Source organism: Mastigoproctus giganteus, chromosome 11, assembly GCF_048544385.1.
Source record: "Mastigoproctus giganteus isolate SK-2022 chromosome 11, ASM4854438v1, whole genome shotgun sequence".
Taxonomy (NCBI): domain Eukaryota; kingdom Metazoa; phylum Arthropoda; class Arachnida; order Uropygi; family Thelyphonidae; genus Mastigoproctus; species Mastigoproctus giganteus.
In genome coordinates this window covers 90865665-90890400 of record NC_143585.1, presented here as the reverse complement: position 1 = coordinate 90890400, position 24736 = coordinate 90865665, and the positions used below count along the sequence as shown (strand labels likewise).

The window sequence follows — 24736 nt, the reverse complement described above, 5'->3', positions numbered from 1 at the left end:
ACTTCACCGCTGTCCCCAAATAAAGTTTTAATTGTTACGGTATATAAATATTTTTCTTCATTCTTCTGAATATATTGTATGGTTTTTGTAATTTTAGCATATCAAGGATATGGTAGCAATTTTTTATTAGTCATTCCCGAGTTAACGTAAAAATCGGCTTACGTAAGAAGTCCTGGAACGTATCTCTTACATATGTCGGGAACAGACTGTATATAACAATACATGCAGATAGTGCATGGACTCTTTAAATTTTAAAAGTACTGCATTAAAACTACATTTTATCTATTAGTTTCTTTTTTTTCTTGCAATATATAGACAAAAGACATATTAATTGCCTGATTTCGATTATGATGAAATTTGGAAGAGATCAAAAAATATTTTTAAATATTTGTCGATCTGTGCCAAATATAAAATTTCGTGGAAATCCGTGCACTGAGAATTTCTCTGTTACATGCAGATGAGCAGACATGGTGAAGACAATACACCATTACGATGAGCCAAAACATTATGGCCAACGAGTCATTATGCAAATTAAAGTAACTGCAGGTGAACTATGGCACGTTTACGGGTCGGGACATTGTATAAAAAACACCTGATACTGAGCTCCATTACTCAGTGTTACTCTTGTTCTTCAGATGGGAAAGGCAGTGGACTTAAGCGAGTTTGACAAAAGCCAAATTGTAATGGCCAGACAACTGTGTCAGAGCATATCCGAAACTACATGGGTGGTGGGATGCTTACAGTCAGCAATAGTTAGTACCTACCGAAAGTGGTCCGAGGAAGCAAAACCTATGCACCGCCGGCGAGGTGTTGGACGACGGCAGTTCATCGATGCTCAAGGTGAGCAAAGGCTCTCCCGGATGGTGCGTTGTAACAGAAAGGCGGCTGTTGTGCAACTAGCCGATTATTGGAATGCTGGTGATGGGAGCAATGTGTCACAATACACAGTACATCAAACCCTGCTGAAAATGGGGCTGTGAAGCTGCAGGCTGCTCTGAGTGCCCATGCTAACCATGGTTCACTGGCAACAGCGCCTACAATGGGCACGCGGGCATCGAAACTGGACCTTCAGTGATTGGAAGAAGGTCGTCTGGTCCGATGAATCAACATTTCCTGTTGCACCATGCAGACGGCCAGGTACTTGTGTGTCATTTACCTGGGGAAGTGATGGCACTTGGATGCACCGTGGGACGAAAACAAGCCGGTGGAAACAGTGTCGTGCTTTGGGCGATGTTCTGTTGGGATACTCTGGGTCCAGTCATCCATGTGCTGGGCACTCTGATGTCTACCACTTACCTAAACATCATTGCTGACCAGGTACACCCTTACATGGCAACGGTCTTCCCCTCTGGCAGTGCCGTCTTTCAGCAGGATAATGCGCCATGCCACATGGCCCGGATTGTTCGAGACTGGTTCATGGAATATGAGGAAGACTTCCAGGTATTGCCCTGGCCTCCAAATTCCCCAGACAACATCAATCCCATTCAGCATCTGTGGTTTGTGCTGGAACAGCAACTCCGATCTGTGGCATCTCAACCACGGACCTTACAGGAGTTAAAGGTTCTGCTGGTTACGTGTTGGTACCAGATACCACAAGACATGTTTAGAAATCTTGTAGCGTCAATAGCTCGCCGGGTATGAGCTGTTTTGGCTGCACATGGAGGACCAACATCATATTAGGTAGATGGTCATAATGTTTTGGCTCATTGGTGTATATGCATGTACATATACAAACAGTATATGAGAGAAGTGGCCAACTTAATTTGTGATGCGATCTACTTTTTTTCCTTCAAAATGGGCAGCGATCTACCATCTCAAAAATTTCATTGCACAAGGTGCACAAATCGAGGGATGACTGTATATTTAAAATTCGTGGTGATCGACCGAAATTAAATCCGCGATCGACTCGTTGGCCACCTCTGGTATATGAGAACTGCCTAAAAACGGGTTAGCTGACTTGTTTGGAGCGCGATCAATTTTTTTTCTCTAATTAAATGATTTTTTTTTCTGTGATTAGTAGAAATGAAAAGTAAATATTTATCTTCTTTTCAATTAATTACTAAGATTATAATTTTATATAACATTTTAATAAAACTCTACAGGTTTATGTACTCCAAACTAACCCATTTAGTTTAATTACAATTGTATATCTATTACTCTCCTCCCATATTACTCTTTTTTTTTTCTTTTTCTTCATTTTTTTTTTAGTCTCTTTTCACAAGCGACGTCATATTCGTGAGTCTTGCAACACACGTACACGCCAAGCATGCTCGAACCTATCAAAAGCTAACAATACTGCATTGAAACTACATTTCATCTATGAATTTCTTTTTGCCATACATACATAATGTTAATTATAAGCAATCATTCTCTCTCTCTCTCTCTCTCTCTCTGTTTTTTTTTTTTTTTTTAACTTTACTATAATTTTTAAAATTTGTAAAGTCCAGGGGTTCACATCTGGTATGGGTTTGGCCCGCCCAGGGTTCCTGAGCTGGATGTCATTCTTCTCTTTCTTGGTGATTCCTCTCTCTCTCTCTCTCTCTCTCTCTCTCTCTCTCACTCAGAGGAATGCGGAATTTTTTTTGGGCTGGTGCAACATAAGCCTAAAAAAAAAACAAAAAAAAAACTTATTTTTAGGCCATCCGAATAATTAAATTCATCTGCCGTGGTTTGTGTATTATGTCTGTAAATTGTGTGTGTTCTATGGTCGATTTGTCTGTTTTGCTGAACGAAAAACCCGAGTTGCCGGAGAAAAAACTTGCAATCTACGCCTGAGACCGACTTACTTAGCCAAAAACGTCAATAGAGTGAAAAAAGCCCATTAAAGTTCCACGCGTCATCGACAGGATTCAAACCCGGGCCTTTTCCACTCGCCAGCACAGTGGTTTTCAACCTGTTTTAAATAACGGTACCCCTAAGTATTTATTTTATTTTGGGCACCCCTACTCAATTTTCTACCTGTTAGATCCGATTAACTCAGAAAATATATATATATTCTCTCTGAATATATATATATAGTTATTACAATAATATAATTATAAAAATTACATTTCATAATACAAATTATATGTATACAGTATATAATAATTTTATTCTTTATATAGAGGTACTAAGTAAACATCACTTATAGATCACCACAAAATTAAAAAGATACTGTACGCATTTTTATAATGAAATAAACATATAAATTTTTAAAAAATAATAATAAGTTTAGTAACTTAAACCCAAATTACGTGGCACCCCAAGAATGTTTTGGCGGCACCCTGGTTGAAAACCACTGCGCTAGCGTAAGCCTCAGTCTTCTTTGCACCATATGGCTAATAAAAATAATAATAATGGACACATTGAAGCAGAACCTCATCGCACTCAGCAAGCGATTACACCGATACAAAAAAGAGCTCCCAGAGGAAAATAAACAACCGAATCTTCGATGAGGGCCAAAGAGGCTTCTACAGGAGTCTCGGAGAAGACGGAAGAGGAGGGAACGGACCACCAGAGCAGAAGACGATTGAGGATCTCTGAGGCAACATATAAAGCAGGTAAGTAAGACATAACAGCTGAGCCTCCTGGATAGAACTAGAACAGGAGAAAACCAAGTACATACAAGAGATGAGAAAGCGGGAGATTCGGAAGGAAGAAGTTAAAACAGACGATAAAGAACTCTCACACCTGACGAACTCCAGGAATAGATAACATCTAAAACTACTGATACAAGGCGATCACTTGCAAACACAACAACCTGGCAGAGCAGTTCACTTAGCAGTTCATGAAGGGACCCTCTTACCAAGAGAGGCTTAAGTTCTGCAAATTGCAGTGGCTGGAGACTAGGCACCTGCGCGCTGATCTAATTGAGGTATATAAGGCCTTGAATGGGTTGAGTACGCTGAATTCTGATGGGATCCTTCCACTTTGTTCAGATTACAAACCTAAGGGGGCATAAATTCAAATTAAGTAAGGACAGATGTAGAATAGATGTGCGGAAATTTGCCTTTAGCCAGCGGGTGGTTAATTAGCATTAGCATTAGCATTAGTAGAGGCATTTGATGCAAGAAAGCAAGCTTATGCAGCATCAGCCAAAAAAAAAAAAAAAAAAAAAAAACCACTTCCACTTCACCCCTCTGTTCGTTCAAAATACCTGTCCAGCTGAGCCTTAAACTTATTTAGGCTATCAACCTCCACCACAAGGGATGGAAGTCTGTTCCACCAACCAACCACCCGCTGGCTAAAGGCAAATTTCCGCACGTCTATCCTACATCTGTCTTTCCTCAATTTGAATTTATGCCCTCTCAGGTGATTTTTCTGAGCTAGAGGAAGAATCCCATCAGCATTGAGCATGCTTAAACCATTCAAGGCTTTATACACCTCTATCAGATCACCTCGCTGGTGCCTAGTCTCCAGACACTGTAATTTGCAAAACTTAAGCCTTTCTTCGTAAGAGCACCCCTTTGTTCCATTCACTAATCTTGTTGCCCTTCTCTGTACTCGTTCCAGCAGCTCTACATCCTTCTTGAAATGAGGCCTCCAGACCTGTATACAGTACTCTAGGTGTGGCCTGACCATCGCCTTATACAATGGAATAATCACCTCCTTATCCCTGCTGGAAAAATTCCTGTATATCATTGACAATACTCCATGAGCTACTCTTGCAGCCCGTCTGCACTGCTCAGAGAACTTCATATCTGCCTCCACAACCACCCCCAAGTCCCTTTCATTCTCTACCACTGTCAGTGTTGTACCACAGAGTTGATACGTTGCTCTGGGGTTGCTGTTTCCCATGTGTAGTACTTTACATTTGTCAATGTTAAACTTCATTTGCCACCTCTCAGCCCATCTGCTCAACCTTTCCAGATCCTGTTGCAGCAGCATAGTGTCAGTAGTGTCCTTGACAACCCTGCCAACCTTTGTATCGTCTGCAAACTTGGACATTAAGCCCGATATACCATCATCAATATCATTTATAAATACAGAAAACAATAATGGACCCAACACTGAGCCCTGAGGGACTCCACTAATAACATCAGTCCACGATGAGCAGTGTCCATTGATTACCACTCTCTGTCTTCTCCCCCTCAACCACCCCTTTATCCATAGCAGCAATTTGCCTCCAATATCACACTGCTCCAATTTGTGTAGCAGTCTTCCATGTGCAACAGTATCAAAAGCCTTTCTAAGATCCAAGTAAATAATATCAAAGTTATTCCCTGCATCCAGTTCTTTTGTGACTGCAGCATAGTATCCAATCAAGTTGGTCAGGCAAGTCTTCCCCTTAACAAAACCATGCTGTGTCTGAGCTATAACTGAAGTCTTGTCTAAATGATCCTGCAGTGCTTCTTTAACAAGTGCCTCCATTAATTTTCCTGGAACAGAAGTTAAACTCACAGGTCTATAATTACTTGTGTCAGCCTTTGATCCTTCTTTGTGAATTGGGGTCACATTTGCACATTTCCAGTCTATGGGTACCTCCCCTGAGTCCAAGGAAGCTCTCATAATTATGGCTAAGGGTTTGCTTACTTCCTTTGCTGCCTCCTTTAATATAACTGGATAGATCCCATCCACCCCGGGTGCCTTTCTTGTGTTTATCTTCAACAGTTTCTCCTCCACTTTACTCCCAGTTATTTCAAGATTCTGTAGCTTACTGCTAGAGTTGAATACACCTCTGGCATTCCCCTCGCTGAATAACTCCTCATGTGTGAATGTCGATGCAAAATATTCATTTAGTTTGTTAGCTACCTGAGCAGGATCATCAACACTTGACCCATCAATATCAAGTGGACCAATCTGATTCATCCCCTTCCTTCTAGAGTTTACATAAGTAAAGAACTCTTTGCTGTTTTTCTTTGCATCCCTTGCCAAGGATTTCTCGTAATCTGCCTTCGCCTGCCTAACCTCCTTTGTAACTTTGTTGCATATCAACTTGTATCTATCATAGGCTTCTGTGTCATGTGTTAATTTGTATGTATCCCATGCAGTTTTCTTCTCTGCCATATGCCTCATTAGTTCATCTGACATCCATTTTGGCCTAAACCTTGAACAATATTTCTTAGTTGGTATGTAAAGCCTAGTAGCTTCCAAGATAAGTTCTTTGAATGCTTCCCATTTTGAATTTGCTGTTGGTAACATCATCAGTTGGTCCCACTGTATAGAATTTAAATACTGTCTCAGTCCATCGTAGTCGCCTTTACGGAAGCAATAACCCTTCCCTTTACCCCTAATGGTAGTTACCTCTTTGAGTAAATCCCACTTCAGCACACTGTGATCACTGCCACCTAGTGGTTCATTTATCTGCAGATTCTTAATGCATGAAGAATCACTGCTGATAATCAAATCAAGAGTATTGCTCCCTCTAGTTGCCTCCCGAACATGCTGATGTAGAAAACAATCATCCAATAAATCCACAAAAGCCCTGCTAGTGTGTGAGTAACCAGCCCCCAAAATCCAGTCAATATCTGGGAAATTAAAATCTCCCATTATAAGACACTCTGATTTACTGGCCCACTCTATTTCCCTGTACAGTTCCTTATTATACTCATCAGAGTCATTAGGCCTATAGCACACTCCTACTCTCAATTTTGATCTCCCAATATTTATGTCACACCAAACTGACTCCACACTGCACTGTCCAGCGATTTCGACTGGCTTCACTTTCTTGGTTTTTATGTGTTTCTTAACTAATAGCATAACACCTCCCCCCTTCCTATCCTGTCTATCCTTTCTGTAGACGTTGTACTCCCCAAATTGCAGTTCCGCATCCCTTATATCTGTGTGACACCACGTCTCTGATATCCCAACAATATCTGCCTTTGATGTTTTGAGCAATACCTCAAATTCATCAAATTTATTTACTAAACTCCTAGCATTGGTGTACGCGCAAGTATACCTGCACCTGTTTCTATTCTTAGCTACCCTAACACAACCCATGTGTTTACTTGTGCCGCAATGGCTCCCAGCAGTCTCTGAAATACCATGCATCTTGTTTTTCAGGCTTCTGCTCATTCTAATAGAAGCAGTGCAAGAATCTCTTTCACCTCTGCCAGTGGCTACTGTCAATCTATTGGTCTTTTCTATCAAACTTCCATCTGTCGTTGTGGAAGTTGATAGGTTGAATAAATTAAGGAGGAACTGGACAGGCATTTGGAGGGAATGGTGTGATTTTTTTTTTTTTTTTTTTGGCTGATGCTGCATAAGCTCATACACTTGCTTTCTTGCATCACATGCCACTACTACTACTACTACTACTACTACTACTACTACTTGAGTGATTGGCACCTTGAAACAATCCCGAAGTTTCTCATTCAAGGAATCACATATCTGAAGCCCAAAGACAAAGATACAAAGGCGAAATACAGGCCAATCACTTGCCTCTCAACAATGTACAAGATCCTGACTAGCTGCATAACCAAGAAGATATCGGACCACTTGGAAAGCCAGAACATAATGGCCGAACAGCAGAAAGGATGCAACCGTCTGATCAAAGCAAGCAAGAAGCAACTGACCATAGGTGCCGCGGTTATAGCAAGCACCCTATATATATATATATATACACTGGGCTGCCACCCCTGTTGTGCACACAAATGGTTCTCCTACAACGTTGCAAGTCACATGACCACAGTTGTGGATATAAATGCAGCAGAACAACCTTTCTAGTATCAGTTAAGCGTACAAACCGTAGCAACAATGGGGAAAAGGAGTGATCTAACGGACTTCGAACAAGGAATCTTAGTAGGTGCAAGACGTGCTGGACAAAGGTTCTCTGAAACGGCAGTTCTCCTGAACTTTTCACGCACAGTTTCACGGGTGTATCGAGAACTGTGCAAGGTGGTAGGGGCAGTGTTATGGTGTGGGGAGTGTTTTCTTGCCACACGTTGGGTCCATTGATACCCATAGATTCACGACTGAATGCCACATCGTACCTAAACATCGTTGCTGACCAAGTGCCTCCGTTCATGTTGACTGTTTACCCTCAGTCAAATGGTTACTTCCAACAGGATAATGCGCCGGTGCACAAAGCCCGAATCACTTGTGTGTACACCAATGCTAGGAGTTTAGTAAATAAATTTGATGAATTTGAGGTATTGCTCAAAACATCAAAGGCAGATATTGTGGGGATTTCAGAGACGTGGTATCACACAGATATAAGAAATGCAGAACTGGAATTTGGGGAGTACAATGTCTACAGAAAGGATAGACAGGATAGGAAGGGAGGAGGGGTTATGCTATTAGTTAAAAAACACATAAAATCCAAGGAAGTGAAGCCAGTCGACATCGCTGGACAGTGCAGTGTCGAGTCAGTTTGGTGTGACATAAGCATTGGGAGATCAAAATTGAGAGTAGGAGTGTGCTATAGGCCTAATGACTCTGATGAGTATAATAAGAAACTGTTCGGAGAAATAGAGTGGGCCAGTAAATCAGAGAGTCTTATAATGGGGGATTTTAATTTCCCAGATATTGACTGGAATTTGGGGGCTGGTCACTCACACAGTAGCAAGGCTTTTGTGGATTTATTGGATGATTGTTTTCTACATCAGCATGTTCGGGAGGCAACTAGAGGGAGTAATACTCTTGATTTGATTATCAGTAGTGATTCTTCATGCATTAAGAATCTGCAGATAAATGAACCACTTGGTGGCAGTGATCACAGTGTGCTGAAGTGCGAGTTACTCAAAGAGGTAACTACCATTAGGGGTAAAGGGAAGGGGTATTGCTTTCGTAAAGGCGACTACAATGGACTGAGACAGTATTTAAATTCTATACAGTGGGATCGACTGATGATATTGCCAACAGCAAATTCAAAATGGGAAGCATTCAAAGAACTTATCGTGGAAGCTACTAGGCTTTACATACCAACTAAGAAATATTGTTCAAGGTTTAGGCCTAAATGGTTGTCAGATGAACTAATGAGGCATATGGCAGAGAAGAAAAATGCATGGGATACATAAAAATTAACACGTGACACGGACGCCTATGATAGATACAAGTTGATCTGTAACCAAGTTACAAAGGAGGTTAGGCAGGCGAAGGCAGATTACGAGAGATCCTTGGCAAGGGATGCAAAGAAAAACAGCAAAGAGTTCTTTACTTATGTAAACTCTAGAAGGAAGGGGATGAATCAGATTGGTCCACTTGAGATCGATGGGTCAACTGTTGATGACCCTGCTCCGGTAGCTAACAAACTAAATGAATATTTTGCATCGACATTCACACATGAGGAGTTATTCAGCGAGGGGAATGCCAGAAGTGTATTCAACTCTAGCAGTAAGCTAGAGAATCTTGTAATAACTGAGAGCAAAGTGGAGGAGAAATTGTTGAAGATAAACACAAGAAAGGCACCTGGGGTGGATGGGATCTATCCAGTTATATTAAAGGAGGCAGCAAAGGAGGTAAGCAAACCCTTAGCCATAATTATGAGAGCTTCCTTGGACTCAGGGGAGGTACCCATTGACTGGAGATGTGCAAATGTGACCCCAATTCACAAAGGGGATCAAAGGCTGACACAAGTAATTATAGACCTGTGAGTTTAACTTCTGTTCCCGGAAAATTAATGGAGGCACTGGTGAAAGAAGCACTGCAGGATCATCTAGACAAGACTTCAGTTATAGCTCGGACACAGCATGGTTTTGTTAAGGGGAAGTCTTGCCTGACCAATTTGATTGGATACTATGATGCAGTCACAAAAGAACTGGATGCAGGGAATAACTTTGATATTATATACTTGGATCTTAGAAAGGCTTTTGATACTGTTGCACATGGAAGACTGCTGCACAAATTGGAGCAGTGTGGCATTGGAGGCAAGTTGCTGCTATGGATAAAGGGGTAGTTGAGGGGGAGAAGACAGAGAGTGGTAATCAATGGACACTGCTCATCGTGGACTAATGTTATTAGTGGAGTCCCTCAGGGTTCAGTATTGGGGCCTTTATTGTTTTCTGTATTTATAAATGATATTGATGATGGTATATCAGGCTTAATGTCCAAGTTTGCAGACGATACGAAGGTTGGCAGGGTTGTCAAGGACACTACTGACACTATGCTGCTGCAACAGGATTTGGAAAGGTTGAGCAGATGGGCTTCGAGGTGGCAAATGAAGTTTAACATTGACAAATGTAAAGTACTACATATGGGAAACAGCAACCCCAGAGCAACGTATCAACTCTGTGGTACTACACTGACAGTGGTATAGAATGAAAGGGACCTGGGGGTGGTGGTGGTGCAGGCAGATATGAAGTTCTCTGAGCAGTGCAGACGAGCTGCAAGAGTAGCTCATGGTGTATTGTCAATGATATATAGGAATTTTTCTAGCAGGGATAAGGAGGTGATTATTCCCTTGTATAAGGCAATGGTCAGGCCACACCTAGAGTACTGTATACAGGCCTGGAGGCCTCATTTCAGGAAGGATGTAGAGCTGCTGGAACGAGTACAGAGAAGGGCAACTAGATTGGTGAATGGGACAAAGGGGTTCTCTTACGAAGAAAGGCTTAAGTTTTGCAAATTACAGTGTCTGGAAACTAGGCACCAGCGGGGTGATCTGATAGAGGTGTACAAAGCCTTGAATGGTTTGAGCATGCTCAATGCTGATGGGATTCTTCCTCTAGCTCAGAAAAATCACCTGAGAGGGCATAAATTCAAATTGAGGAAAGACAGATGTAGGATAGATGTGCGGAAATTTGCCTTTAGCCAGCGGGTGGTTGGTGGGTGGAACAGAACTTCCATCCCTTGTCGTGGAAGTTGATAGCCTAAATAAGTTTAAGGCTCAGCTGGACAGGTATTTCGAACGAACAGAGGGGTGAAGTGGAAGTGGTTATTTTTATTTATTTATGTTACTTTTTTTTTTTTTTTTTTTTTTTGGCTGATGCTGCATAAGCTTGCTTTCTTGCATCAAATGCCTCTACTAATGCTAATGCTAATGCTAATCACTATGGAATGGTCCAAGGAACATGACAATGACTTTTCTTTGCTGCAGTGGCTCGGTCAGTCCGCGGATTTCAATCCTATTGAACATCTTTGGGATGAGCTGAAAAGGGCTGTAGGCTGCAGACCTACACTTCCGTCGAGTCTCAAGGAACTGCGTGACACACTCGTGTCTGCACGAGTGTGTCACGCAGTGTCTGCATTCCTGAGTGTCTGCATTCCTGCACGTTTTCAGAATCTTGTTCAATCCATGCCTATAGACGAATTCAGGCTGTTTTGGGCGACAGCACGCTATTAAATACACGCTCAACACTTGTATTTAATAAAGTGGCAGCATAGTGTACATACTGTATATATATATATATATATATATATATATATATATATATATATATATATATATATATACACACACACACTGTGAACAGATATATATATATATATGCAGGGGCTCACATCTGGTGAGTATGGGCTTGGCACGCCTAGGATCCTGAGCTGGATATCATCATTCTCTCTCTCTCTCTCTCTCTCTCTCTCTCTCTCAGGGTAATTCAGAACTTTTTTTTTTGGCTGGTGCAGTATAAGCCTCAGGCTTCCTTGCACCATATGGCTGATGATAATAATAAGCCTACAAGATGCGCCGCAACCTGTACACCACCTACTTCGATTACCGAAAGGCCTTCGACTCCGTGCCTCATAGCTGGCACTGAACATCTAAAAAGTCAATCCGATAGTGACAAACTTCCTAGAAGAAACGATGGCGAAATGGAGTACCACCATTAAAGTCGACAACGTCAAAACCAGGCCAATCCCCATCAGGAGAGGAATCTTTCAGGGAGATGCCCTGAGCACACTGTGGTTCTGTCTAACACTTAACCCGCAATCCACCATGCTCAACAGGAGCAAATATGGATATAACCTCAAAGAAGGAAGGAAGAACCTGTCCACCCTCACCCAACTGTGGTACATGGATGACATCAAGCTTTACGCAGGAACCGAGAAGCAACTCCAACAACTACTCCAGTTCACCGAAGAATTCAGCAATGATATTAAGATGGAATTTGGTCTTGACAAATGCAAGACCCACGGATTGCACAAGGGAAAATTGGTCAACGGAACTACTAGCTGCAGACTGGTAAAGAAATCGAAGTCATGGCGGAGGGAGAGGCCTACAAATACTTGGGGATGATATATGCTCAGCCGTTACAGCTCAAGGAAATTAAGGCCTGCCTGAAAGAAAATTACCATCAGAGACTCATAAAACTGCTGCAAGCAAAATTGAATGGAGGGAACACAGTTAAAGCCATAAACACCTATACAGCTCCAGTACTAACATACACCTTCGGGGTCACAGATTGGACTAACACCGAGCTAGTAGATATCATGCGAAACAAAAGGACAACGATGACCAAGAGCCGCCAACACCACCTGAAGTCAGCAATGGAGACTCTAAGAATAGCTCGGAAAAAGGGAAGAAGGGGGCCTGATAGAGCTGATAGAGCAACAAAAAACAGCGATAATTAACCTGAAGGATTACTTCGAGAACAACACAGCACTACTCCACCAGGCCATAAGGAAGATAGATAAGTGATATACCCCACTCAACCTAAGCGAGGAAACCCCTCCCGCCCAGACAGTAAAAGAAACAAAGTTAGAAAGATGGGCAAAGAAGACACTACAATGACCTCCATCAAGATCATATCGATAACATTGGTTCTAATACATGGCTCACAAGTGGGACGCTCTTCCCTGAGACTGACGGATTCATGCTGGCCATCCAAGGCCAGGTAATCAACACCAGAAACTATAGAAAATACGTCGAACAGGAGCCAGAAATGTCAGATGACACATGTCGACGATGCCACTTGGCCTCAGAAATGATCCAACACATCACCTCGGGTTGCAAGGTGATCACTCAGACTGAGTACACTCATAGACACGACCAGTTAGCCGGGAAAATACATCAGAAACTAGCCAGGAAATACCAGTTGACCAAAGAATGTGTACCATACTACAAGAGCGATCCCCAGGCAGTACTAGAGACCTGAACCCACAAGCTGTACTGGGACCGCGCCATAATAACGGATAAGACCATCACGCACAACAGACCGGAGATAACCCTTGTGGACATCATGGGAAAGGCTACCTCCTTCATTGACATTGCGTTGCCCAACACCAGCAATGTCCAGAAAACCCCATGAGGAAAAAATTAGGAAGTACACGAACCTGAGACATGAAGTCAAGGAGATGTGACATATGCAAGAAGTATCGACTATCCCGATCGCCGTGTCAATCACCGGTATGGTGCCAAAGACCCTACATAGCAGCCTAGCAGCAATAGGTCTCCCAGAGAACAGCTACAAGGAACTCCAGAAAGTCGCAATCTTAAACACCTGTAGCATAGTCAAAGATTTCCCCGACCAACAGTAACAGCAGGCATAACTACCACCCTGTGCACTAGGTAGCAGTACCCGTCACGGAGTGGAATCCCCCAATCAGGGAGAAATAATTAAGAGCGACAAGAACAATAATAATAATAATAATAAATGAGACTTCAAAAACCTGTATGTAGTAATGAAGTTTCGGCTTAAGCATTACCTGATAAATAGTTATAACGGATTTTCATTGTATTTCTAAACATTTACGAAGTTATATCTAACGCCAAATATCTAGATCAGAGATATAGCTTAGCTACAGATATGGTTGTCTAATTAAATTAGATAACTATAGAATGGAATATGAAATTTCCTTTCTTAGGCAAATTTTAACAATTTTTAAAGCTCATAATTTAGTAATGATGATGTTACCAACATCAAATTCAAAATGGGAAGCATTCAAAGAATCTATTTCGGAAGCTACTAGGCTTTACATACCAACTTCTGCCCAAGCAGATGCTCGCTGTCCTCAACCGTGTGGACGCCGACATCGACACGATAATAAGTAAAAAGAAGGACAGACACAACTTTATCAAAGCTCTTGAAACCTGAATCACTGCCAAGTTGTATTTGTTTTTCTTTATTTGTGTTCAGCTCCTTGTTTTTATGATGTATTTGTATTTCTTTTTGCATTTGTAATCTGTATTTTGTAGCCTTTTGTATGTGTTCGCTATATTTTGTAGCCATTTGAATTTCTACTTATGTTATCTATATGTGAACCCCTGGCGCTCGTCGCCGTGATGGGATATTGTGCTGTAATTCTACTTCACAATAAAGATTTATTTATTTATTTATTTAACAAGAAGTATTGTTCAAGGTTTAGGCCTAAATGGATGTCAGATGAACTAATGAGTCATATGGCAGAGAATAAAAATGCATCGGATACATATAAATTAATGGATGACATAGAAGCCTATGATATATAAGCTGGTCTGTAACCAAGTCACAAAAGAGATTAGGCAGGCAAAGGCAGATTATGAGAAATTTTTGGCAAAGCATGCAAAGACAAAACAAAAAAGAGTTCTTTACTTATGTAAACTCTAGAAGGAAAGGGATGAATCGAATTGGTCCACTGAATATTGATGGTTCAACTGTTGATGATCCTGCTAGGTGGCTAAGAAACGAAATGAGTATTTTGCATCTACATTCACATATGAAGAGTTATTCAGGGAGGGGAATGCCAGAGGTGAAGTAAACTGTAGCAGTGAGCTAGATGATTTTGTTATAACTGAGAGGAAAGTGGAGGAGAAATTGTTGAAGATAAACATAAGAAAGGCACCCAGGATGGATGGGTTCTATCCAGTTATTTTAAAGGAGGCAGCAAAGGAAGTAAGCAAACCCTTAGTCATAATTATGAGAGCTTCGTTGGACTCAGGGGAGGTACCTATAGACTGGAGATGTGCAAATGTGACCCCAATTCACAAAGGAGGATCAAAGGGCGACACAAGTAATTATAGACCTATTAGTTTAACTTCTGTTCCAGGAAAATTAATGGAAGCACTGGTTAAAGAAGCACTGCAGGTTCATTTGGACAAGACTTCAGTTATAGCTCGGACAGAGCAAGGTTTTCTTAAGGGAAAGTCTTGTCTGACCAATTTGATTGGATACTATGATGTGGTCACAAAGGAACTGGACGCAGCCAATAACTTTGATATCATATATTTGGATCTTAGAAAGGCTTTTGATACTGTTGCACATGTAAGACAGCTGCACAAATTGGAATAGTGTGGCATTGGAGGCAAATTACTGCTATGGATAAAGGGATGGTTGAGGGGGAGAAGACAGAGAGTGGTAATCAATGGACACTGATCATCGTGGAGTAATGTTATTAGTGTAGTCCTTCAGGGTTCAGTATTGGATCCATTATTGTTTTCTGTATTTATAAATGATATTGATGATGGTATATTAAGCTTAATATCCAAGTTTTCAGGCAATACAAAGTTTGGTAGGGTTGTTAACGATACTACTGACAGTACACTGCTGCAACAGGATCTAGGAAAGTTGAGCAGATGGGTTATGAAGTGGCAAATGAAGTTTAACATTGACAAAGAATTGTAAAGTACTACCTATGGGAAACGGTAATCCCAGAGTAACGTATCAACCTGTGGTACTACACTGACAGTGGTAGAGAAAGAAAAGGACCTTGGGGTAATTATACAGGTACATATGAAGTTTTCTGGGCAGGGCAGACGGTCTTCAAGGGTAGCTCATGGTGTCTTGTCAATGATATACAGGAATTATCCTAGCAGGGATAAGGAAGTGATTATCCCATTGTATAAGGCAATGGTCAGTCCACTGACCACTGCCTTACACAAGGGGATAATCACCTTGAGAACTGTATACAGGTCTGGAGGCCTCATTTCAAGAAGGATGTAGAGCTGCTGGAACGAGTACAGAGAAGGGAAACAAGATTAGTGAATAAAACAAAGGGTTGCCCTTACGAAGAAAGGTTTAAGTTTTGAAATTTAAAGTGTCTGGAGACTAGGCACCTGCGAGGTGATCTGATTGAGGTGTACAAAGCCTCGAATGGTTCGGGCATGCTCAGTGCTGATGGGATTCTTCCTCTTGCTCAGAAATAATCACTGAGAGGGCATAAATTCAAATTGAGGAAAGACAGATCTAGGATAGATGTGCGGAAGTTTGCCTTTATCCAGCGGGTAGTTGGTTGGTGGAACAGACTTTCATCCCTTGTTGTGGAAGTTGATGTTGCTGTTATTTGGTTTTTAGGAGCATTAGCAACTAAGGCCATATTGCTCCAGGAATATGCGGTGGTCATTCCCTGACCTTTCCGCATCCTCCGTATTTGGTGGTGACGGGCTCGAACCCCGGTCTAATAACGAAGCGTGTGTTACGTACTGCTGCTCCTTCCCACCTGGCTATGGAGGCGCCTCGTGGCAGTTGATAGCCTAAATAAATTTAAGGCTGAGCTGGAGAGGTATTTGGAACGAAGGGAGGGGTGAAATGGGCGTTGTTTTTGTTTTTTTTTTTTGGCTGATGCTGCATAAGCTTGCTTTCTTGCATTGTATGCCTCTACTAATGCTAATGCTAATTTCTAATTTTTTTAAATTTATAATTTATTTAAGTTAAAAAATTTTAAAATGTTATAACTACTATATACGTGTTGAAACTTTCATCAAACTAAGCGGATTACTATAAGGGGAGTGCTGAAAATTAAGCTAAGCTATATCTACAGTCTAGTCATTACATCACAGTACATAAGGATTCCTTGATATATCATCAGTCAATCTAACTCCAAAATAATTCATTTTAAATTTCCAAACGAAGATCGTGTCAAGACGGAAGCTTGAATGCGATAGCACCCAAGCTCCAGTTTTCTGGGGCAACAAAATAATTATCAATGGGACTACTCGATATAGGTGGCACAACAACGTTTGCATGTAATACAACAGAAAATCAGCACCGTATTTTAATTTAGTTAGGCGAAGGAGAGAGAAAGAGAAGCCTGTTAATAATTATAAATATATTAGAAATAAATTTCTAACCTGCATCTGAAAAATCTCTTGCTATGTTCTTTTTTGGTCTTGAAAGGGGAATACTATCAACCCAATCGTATAAACTTTCTAAAGCTTTGTCATCTAATTCAACAGCGCAAGTCATGTACGTTTAAATTAACGAACAATACATGCAGAAATAAAATTGACTTTCACCGAGTCTCTTCAGCTTTTAAAATTAAAGCTTCAAATGTTAACCAATGTAAACATTAAATGCCCTTCCTGTTCTTCCCAAAAAGGTTTTTCACTTATGGCTACCCTATAAAAAAAGAGAAAATTTCTAAATGCATCCGCGAAACGGCAACGATAAACAGCACTGAAGTTAATAAGCGTTTCACACTTTTTCACTAGAGGCTCCCTCGAAATTAAAAAACAGACTACTCGCAATGCGTTGAAAACCAATTTTCATTAATTTGATAATTTAAATACAGCATTAGTATTAGAAAGGTCGAATGATACAAGGAAACAAACTTTTTCTGCATCAGCCGAAAATAATAATAAAAATAATAATATAATATTAATAATAAAAAATCAAGCAAAACAGAATCTTCATACTATTCCCACACCAAAAATGAAATAATACTCAGACAGCAATACCAGGAGGTCAGGAACCAATGCTCAAATAAAAACAAGAAAGGGACGCTCCTGGGCAGTAGTAGTAGTGGCATGTGATACAAGAAAGCAAGTGGCATGTGATGCAAGAAAGAAGCAAAAAAAAAAAAAAAAAATCACACCATTCCCTCCAAATGCCTGTCCAGTTCCTCCTTAAATTTATTTAACCTGTCAACTTCCACAACGACAGATGGAAGTTTGTTCCAGCAATTAACCACCCGCTGGCTAAAGGCAAATTTCCGCACATCTATTCTACATCTGCCTTTTCTTAATTTGAATTTATGCCCCCTTAGGTTCGTAATCTGAACAAGTGGAAGGATCCCATCAGAATTCAGCGTGCTCAACCCATTCAAGGCCTTATAGACCTCAATCAGATCACCGCGCAGGTGCCTAGTCTCCAGCCACTGCAATTTGCAGAATTTAAGCCTCTCTTGGTTAGAGGATCCCTTCATTCCCCTCACCAATCTTGTTGTCCTTCTCTGTACACGCTCAAGCAAATCTACATCCTTCCTAAAATGAGGCCTACAGACCTGTACGCAGTACTCAAGGCGTGGCCTGACCATTGCCTTATACAGAGGGACAATCACCTCCTTCTCCCTGCTAGCAAAATTCCTATATATCATTGACAAAACCCCATGACCTGCCCTGGCAGCCTGTCTGCATTGCTCAGAAAACTTCATATCTGCCTGCACAATTACTCCCAGGTCTTTTTCATTTTCTACCAACTTAAGTGTAGTACCACACAGTTGGTACGTTTCTCTGAGGTTACTTCTACCCATATGCAGTACTTTGCATTTGTCAAGGTTAAACTTCAGTTGCCACTTCTTAGCCCATCTGCCCAAATTATCTAGATCCTGTTGCAGTAGCACACTGCTACTACTGTCATTAACAACCCAGCCAACCTTTGTATCATCTGCAAACTTCGACACTAAGCCGGATATATACCTTCATCAATATCATTGATAAATATACAAAACAACAGTGGACCTAACACCGAACCCTGTGGGACTCCACTAATAACATTAGCCCAAGAAGAGCAGCACACATTGATTACCACCCTCTGTCTTCTCCCACTTAACCATCCTTTCATTCTTTTATCCATTGTAGCAACTTACCCTTAATACCATTCTGCTCCAATTTGTACAATAGTCTTCCATGTGCAACAGTGTCAAAAGCTTTCGTGAAATCGAAATATATGATATCAAAATTATTTTTTGCATCCAGTTCCTTTGTAACCACATCATAATATCCTATCAAATTTGTCAGACAAGACTTTCCCTTAACAAACCCATGCTGTCTCTGAATTATTGCTGCAGTCTTGTCTAGATGATCCTGCAATGCATCTTTAACCAGCGACTCCATTATTTTACCCGGAACAGAAGTTAAACTAACTGGTCTGTAATTACTCGTGTCACCCTTCGATCCCCCTTTGTGAATTGGGGATACATTTGCACATCTCCAGTCTGTGGGAACCTCCCCTGAGTCCAAGGATGCTCTCATAATTATGGCTAAGGGTTTGCTTAGTTGCTTTGCAGCCTTCTTTAATATAACTGGATAGATCCCATCCACCCCAGATGCTTTTCTTACGTTTAACTTCAATAGTTTCTCTTTCACTTTGCTCTCAGTTATTACAAAATCATTAAGTATCCTGCTACAATTTGATAACCTTCTGCCATTTTCAAACCTTAATAATTCCTCACGTGTGAATGTAGATGCAGAATACTCATTCAGTTTGTTTGCTATCTGAGCAGGATCATCATCATTGGAACCATCGATGTCAAGTGGACCAATCAGAGTCATCCCCTTCCTTTTAGAGTTTCTATAAGTAAAGAAATCCTTGCTGTTTTTCTTAGCATCTTTTGCCAAGGATTTCTCGTAATCTGCCTTCGCCTGCCTAACCTCCTTTGTGACCTGATTACAGACTAGCTTATATCTGCCATAGGCTTCTGAGTCGCTTGATAATTTATATGCAGCCCATGCATTTTTCTTGTCTGTTACGAGTCTCATTAGTTCATTTGATAACCATTTAGGCCTAAACCTTGAACAATATTTCTTAATAGGTATGAAACTTTTAGTAGCACCTTGTATCCACAGTGGGAAATGCAGACCTTGTATCTACAGTGGGAAATGCAGACCTTGTATCCACAGTGGGAAATGCAGACCTTGTATCCACAGTGGGAAATGCAGACTCCTGGGGAGTGGTATATAAAATCACCACCAGTAAATTCCCCAGGGGAGAAGTTGTTGTTGTCATCTTAACATCTCAAGGGTCATACACCAGATCCTGTCACTCTTCCATTAATAATATATTGGACCATATCCTCCTACCTTCAATAATTTCATACACTCACGAACAGAGAACTCTCTGTGAGGGGAATGATAAATACTCCAACCAGACAGTGGAGCCCCCTTTCACGATAACGGAACTCAACATAGCTGCAGCCAAAATGCAAAACAGGAAAACTCCCGGCGAAGATCAAATAGAGCCGGAAATACTAAAAAAGGCAGTGGAAATTATACCAGATACTATATTAAACCTAGCAAATCAATGCCTCACGGAGGGTTTCTTTCAAACTTTGTGGAAGACAGGCCGAGTCTGTCTTATCCTGAAAAACCCCACTAAACCCCAGGACATGCCAGGCTCGTACAGGCCTATCGCTCTGCTCTCGATGCTGAGCAAACTTGTTGAGCGACTCATCTACCACAGAATTGGAAACCGTTACCAGAATGCTCAATTGATGTCAAGAAACCAACTTGGTTTCAGGATGGGGAGGCCCTCGAGAGGATCATCGATGTAGTCAGAACCTGTAACAGGAAATATTTCCTCCTCATCTCAATTAACTTCGCTGGAGCCTTTGACTCCAGCGAAGTTAATTGACTCCCTCTGGCTGCCCAGTGTTCTGGCCAGGCTCTGACGGGCTGAAATCCCATCAAATCTATTTCGCTGCATGAAATCTTACTTGGAAAACCGAAGAATCACTGTCAGCACTCCCTTTACCTCTGTATCCAGATCGGTTTAAAGGGGCTGCCCCCAGGGATCCGTCTTGAGGCCGCTCCTGTGGAACCTGGTGCTTGATGAGTTTTTAAATCTGGATATTCCAAATGTCATTACACAAGCATACGCTGATGATCTGATTATGATTCTTCAAGCAGACAGCAGGACTCAACTGGAGGCCATAGGCAATCATGCCACACACATGCTACAGGATTGCGCCAAGAGGAATCTTCTAACGATCTCAACCGAAAAAACAAACTCAATACTCAAGACCTCATTTCTGGACTTGGACCTCCAACAGACTAATGCAAAGACGAAGATTGCAACTTGGACTCGGACCTCGAAGATTGCATCTTATGATGCCATACAGCCATATAGTGCCCCAGTTCTCTCTAGCCTGCTTTTTACTCGTCTTTCCGTAACAGGGGGGAGGAGACGGCCTGCTGTCTCCTCCCCATCCTGCCACCCCTCTTTCTCCTCTGGTGGGGCATGGGTATGTTCCACTATTTCAACAGGAGTCATCTTCCCTATAGACCCCTTACTTCCAATTTCTAACTCCCCCAGTCTTCCACCCTCCCTTCCATCTCTTTCCCCTTACAACAGCGCCTGCTCCACACGTACAAATTTAAAACACCAAAATTCATGCCCGACCTATTAGGAAATCTTATCACCTCCAGCGCTTATCCCATACCTGGGAACATCTTATAGTCCCTCTAAGCAGCGTATAATGTACCATCTGTGCCCAAAAGAAAGCAAATCCTTAGCCATAATTATGAGAGCTTCTTTGGACTCAGGGGAGGTACTCATGGACTGGAGTTTTGCAAATATGACCCCAAAAGAAAAGAAGAATTTTTATTTTAATTATTTTTTATTTATTTATTTTGTTTTTCATTATTATTATTTTATTTTATTTTATTTATTTATTTTTTTTTAGGTCCTAGCCACTGAAATCTCAGGAATATAGGTGGTAGGACCTGCCAGAGCAAACTTTAAGGGAACACCTGGCTGGCCTCCACGTGGCGGAGTACGTAAACGACAGGTCCCATCTGGGGCCTGCGGCTAACAAGCCAGAGGAACAAGGGGCACAACACATTACACAACACATGACCCACACACTTTTAATCCTCTGGCCTTGACAGCGTACTGTCCTCGATACAAAGAACATATGCGGAGATGGGGTAAATCCCTGGTGCCGTTAGACCCAAAAATACTCTGTACTCTATACAAGGTGTATATGCGGAGATGGGAGAAATCCCAGGTGCCGTCAGACACGAACACACCTGTACAAAGTGCATTATTCTACTATTTATTTTTATGTTTTGTAAATTTTGTTCTATCTTTTTTCTGCTCTGTTATACACTTTAATTGGGCGCTTGCCTGTTGTGTATATTTTATGTTAAAAATAAATAAATATAGCTGAAAGTAACAGCTGATGCAATATTACGTCATCACTTATGTGTGTCAATCCTATCTAATGCAATCTCTAAGAAATATTTATAACCATATACTTAGGTTATTCGGCAGTATATGGCCATTGACGGCAATTACAATTTTAAGGGGTGATGCTTTTCTTTGAACACCAGTGTATAAAACATTTCATGTCAGATTGAATCATATCGAATCAGTTTGAATCATTTTTCAGTTATAGCTCGGACACAGCATGGTTTTGTTAAGGGGAAGTCTTGCCTGACCAATTTGATTGGATACTATGATGCAGTCACAAAGGAACTGGTTGCAGAGAATAACTTTGATATTATATACTTGGATCTTAGAAAGGCTTTTGATACTGTTGCACATGGAAGACTGCTGCACAAATTGGAGCAGTGTGACATTGGAGGCAAATTGCTGCTGTGGATAAAGGGGTGGCTGAGGGGGAGAAGACAGAGAGTGGTAATCAATGGACACTGCTCGTCGTGGACTAATGTTATTAGTGGAGTCTCTCAGGGCTCAGTGTTGGGTCCATTATTGTTTTCTGTATTTATAAATGATATTGATGGTGGTATATCAAGCTTAATGTCTAAGTTTGCAGACGATACAAAGGTTGGCAGGGTTGTCAAGGACACTACTGACACTATGCTGCTGCAACAGGATCTGGAAAAGTTGAGCAGATGGGCTGAGAGGTGGCAAATGAAGTTTAACATTGACAAATGTAAAGTACTACACATGGGAAACAGCAACCCCAGAGAAACGTATCAACTCTGTGGTATTACACTGACAGTGGTAGAGAATGAAAGGGTCCTGGGGGTGGTTGTGCAGGCAGATATAAAGTTCTCTGAGCAGTGCAGACGGGCTGCAAGAGTAGCTCATGGTGTATTGTCAATGATATATAGGAATTGTTCTAGCAGGGATAAGGAGGTGATTATTCCCTTGTAGAAGGCAATGGTCAGGCCACACCTAGAGTACTGTATACAGGTCTGGAGGCTTCATTTCAAGAAGGATGTAGAACTGCTGGAACGAGTACAGAGAAGGGCAACAAGATTAGTGAATGGAACAAAGGGGTGCTCTTACGAAGAAAGGCTTAAATTTTGCAAATTACAGTGTCTGGAGACTAGGCACCAGCGAGGTGATCTGATAGAGGTGTATAAAGCCTTGAATGGTTTGAGCATGCTCAATGCTGATGGGATTCTTCCTCTCGCTCAGAATAATCACCTGAGAGGGCATAAATTCAAATTGAGGAAAGACAGATGTAGGATAGACGTGCTGAAATTTGCCTTTAGCCAGCGGGTGGTTGGTTGGTGGAACAGACTTCCATCCCTTGTCGTGGAAGTTGATAGCCTAAATAAGTTTAAGGCTCAGCTGGACAGGTATTTCGAACGAACAGAGGGGTGAAGTGGAAGTGGTTTTTTTTTTTTTTTTTTTGGCTGATGCTGCATAAGCTTGCTTTCTTGCATCAAATGCCTCTACTAATGCTAATAACGCCTGAGTCGATTTCGTCTTGATCTACTTTTTGTTCCTTTTCCTCTTCCTCTAGTATGTTGTTGTTGTTATTTTAGGCGCAACAGCAACTTAGGCATATTGAACCTTACTTAATATCTCTGTATATCGCATGCATTCCTTGGTCGATTTGCTTTTTGCTGGAAGAAAAAGCTAAATTTCTGCAAGATAAATCCATGATACCCTCTCCTAAGACCGACTAATCAGCCACGTTGTGAAAACAACCCATAAAAATTCTTCATGTCATTGACGGAATTCGAACTCAGGTCTTTTCACCCGGTGTGGGAAATGACGTTGATGATACCGAGTGCTACCTTCTAGGAGTCCTATAGCTTATATATGACTCCAGATTTTCCATTCCCTAAATGCGTAACGTTGCATTTTCAAACATTAGGTTCCACTTTTCTGCACATTTCTGATGCAATCTCTAAGAAATATTGCCATATACTTTTTTTTTTTTTTTTTTTTTTATGAAAACCCCAAACACGAAAGGTATCAAAACCTATAGTACTTAGTACCGTGCATGGGTTGAAGGAGAAGTATGGGGGGAGGGGGATGCCGGAAACTTTGCTCTAGTTATTCGGCAGTATATGGCAATTTACGACAATTACAATTTTAAGTGCTTTGAACACCAGTGTATAAAACATTTCATGTCAGATTGAATCATAACGCCTAAATTAATGGGTGACATGGAAGCCTATGATAGATATAATCTGGTCGGTAACCAAGTAACAAAGGAGATTAGGCAGGCAAAGGCAGATTATGAGAAATCCTTGGCAAAGGATACAAAGAAAAACAGAAAAGAGTTCTTTACCTATGTAAACTCTAAAAGGAAAGGGATGAATCAGATTGGTCCACTGGATATTGATGGTTCAACTGTTGATGATCCTGCTCAGGTGGCTAACAAACTAAATGAGTATTTTGCATCTACATTCACACATGAGGAGTTATTCAGGGAGGGGAACGCCAAAGGTGAGTTAAACTGGCAGTGAGCTAGATGATTTTGTAATAACTGAGAGGAAAGTGGAGGAGAAATTGTTGAAGATAAACATAAAAAAGGCACCCTGGGTGGACGGGATCAACACAGTTATATTAAAGGATGCGGCAAAGAAAGCAAATCCTTAGCCATAATTATGAGAGCTTCTTTGGACTCAGGGGAGGTACTCATGGACTGGAGTTTTGCAAATATGACCCCAATTCAGAAAGGAGGATCAAAGGGCGACACAAGTAATTATAGACCTGTCAGTTTAACTTCTGTTCCAGGAAAATTAATGGAGGCACTGGTCAAAGAAGCACTGCAGGATCATCTAGACAAGACTTCAGTTATAGCTCAAACACAGCATGGT

The 24736-nt window shown here is 41.2% G+C and overlaps 1 protein-coding gene across 1 annotated transcript in view; it reads right to left on the bottom strand.

Annotated features, from left to right (window-relative positions):
• Positions 1-16955, bottom strand: part of LOC150078251 (sperm flagella and cilia-associated protein 1-like) — a 134682-nt gene extending 117727 nt beyond the window's left edge. Inside the window, exon 1 of the mRNA XM_090384513.1 lies at positions 16841-16955. Coding sequence (XP_090240639.1) covers positions 16841-16955 — 115 coding nt within the window. The remainder of the gene's footprint in view (positions 1-16840) is intronic.
• Between the last annotated feature and the right edge of the window lie 7781 nt (positions 16956-24736).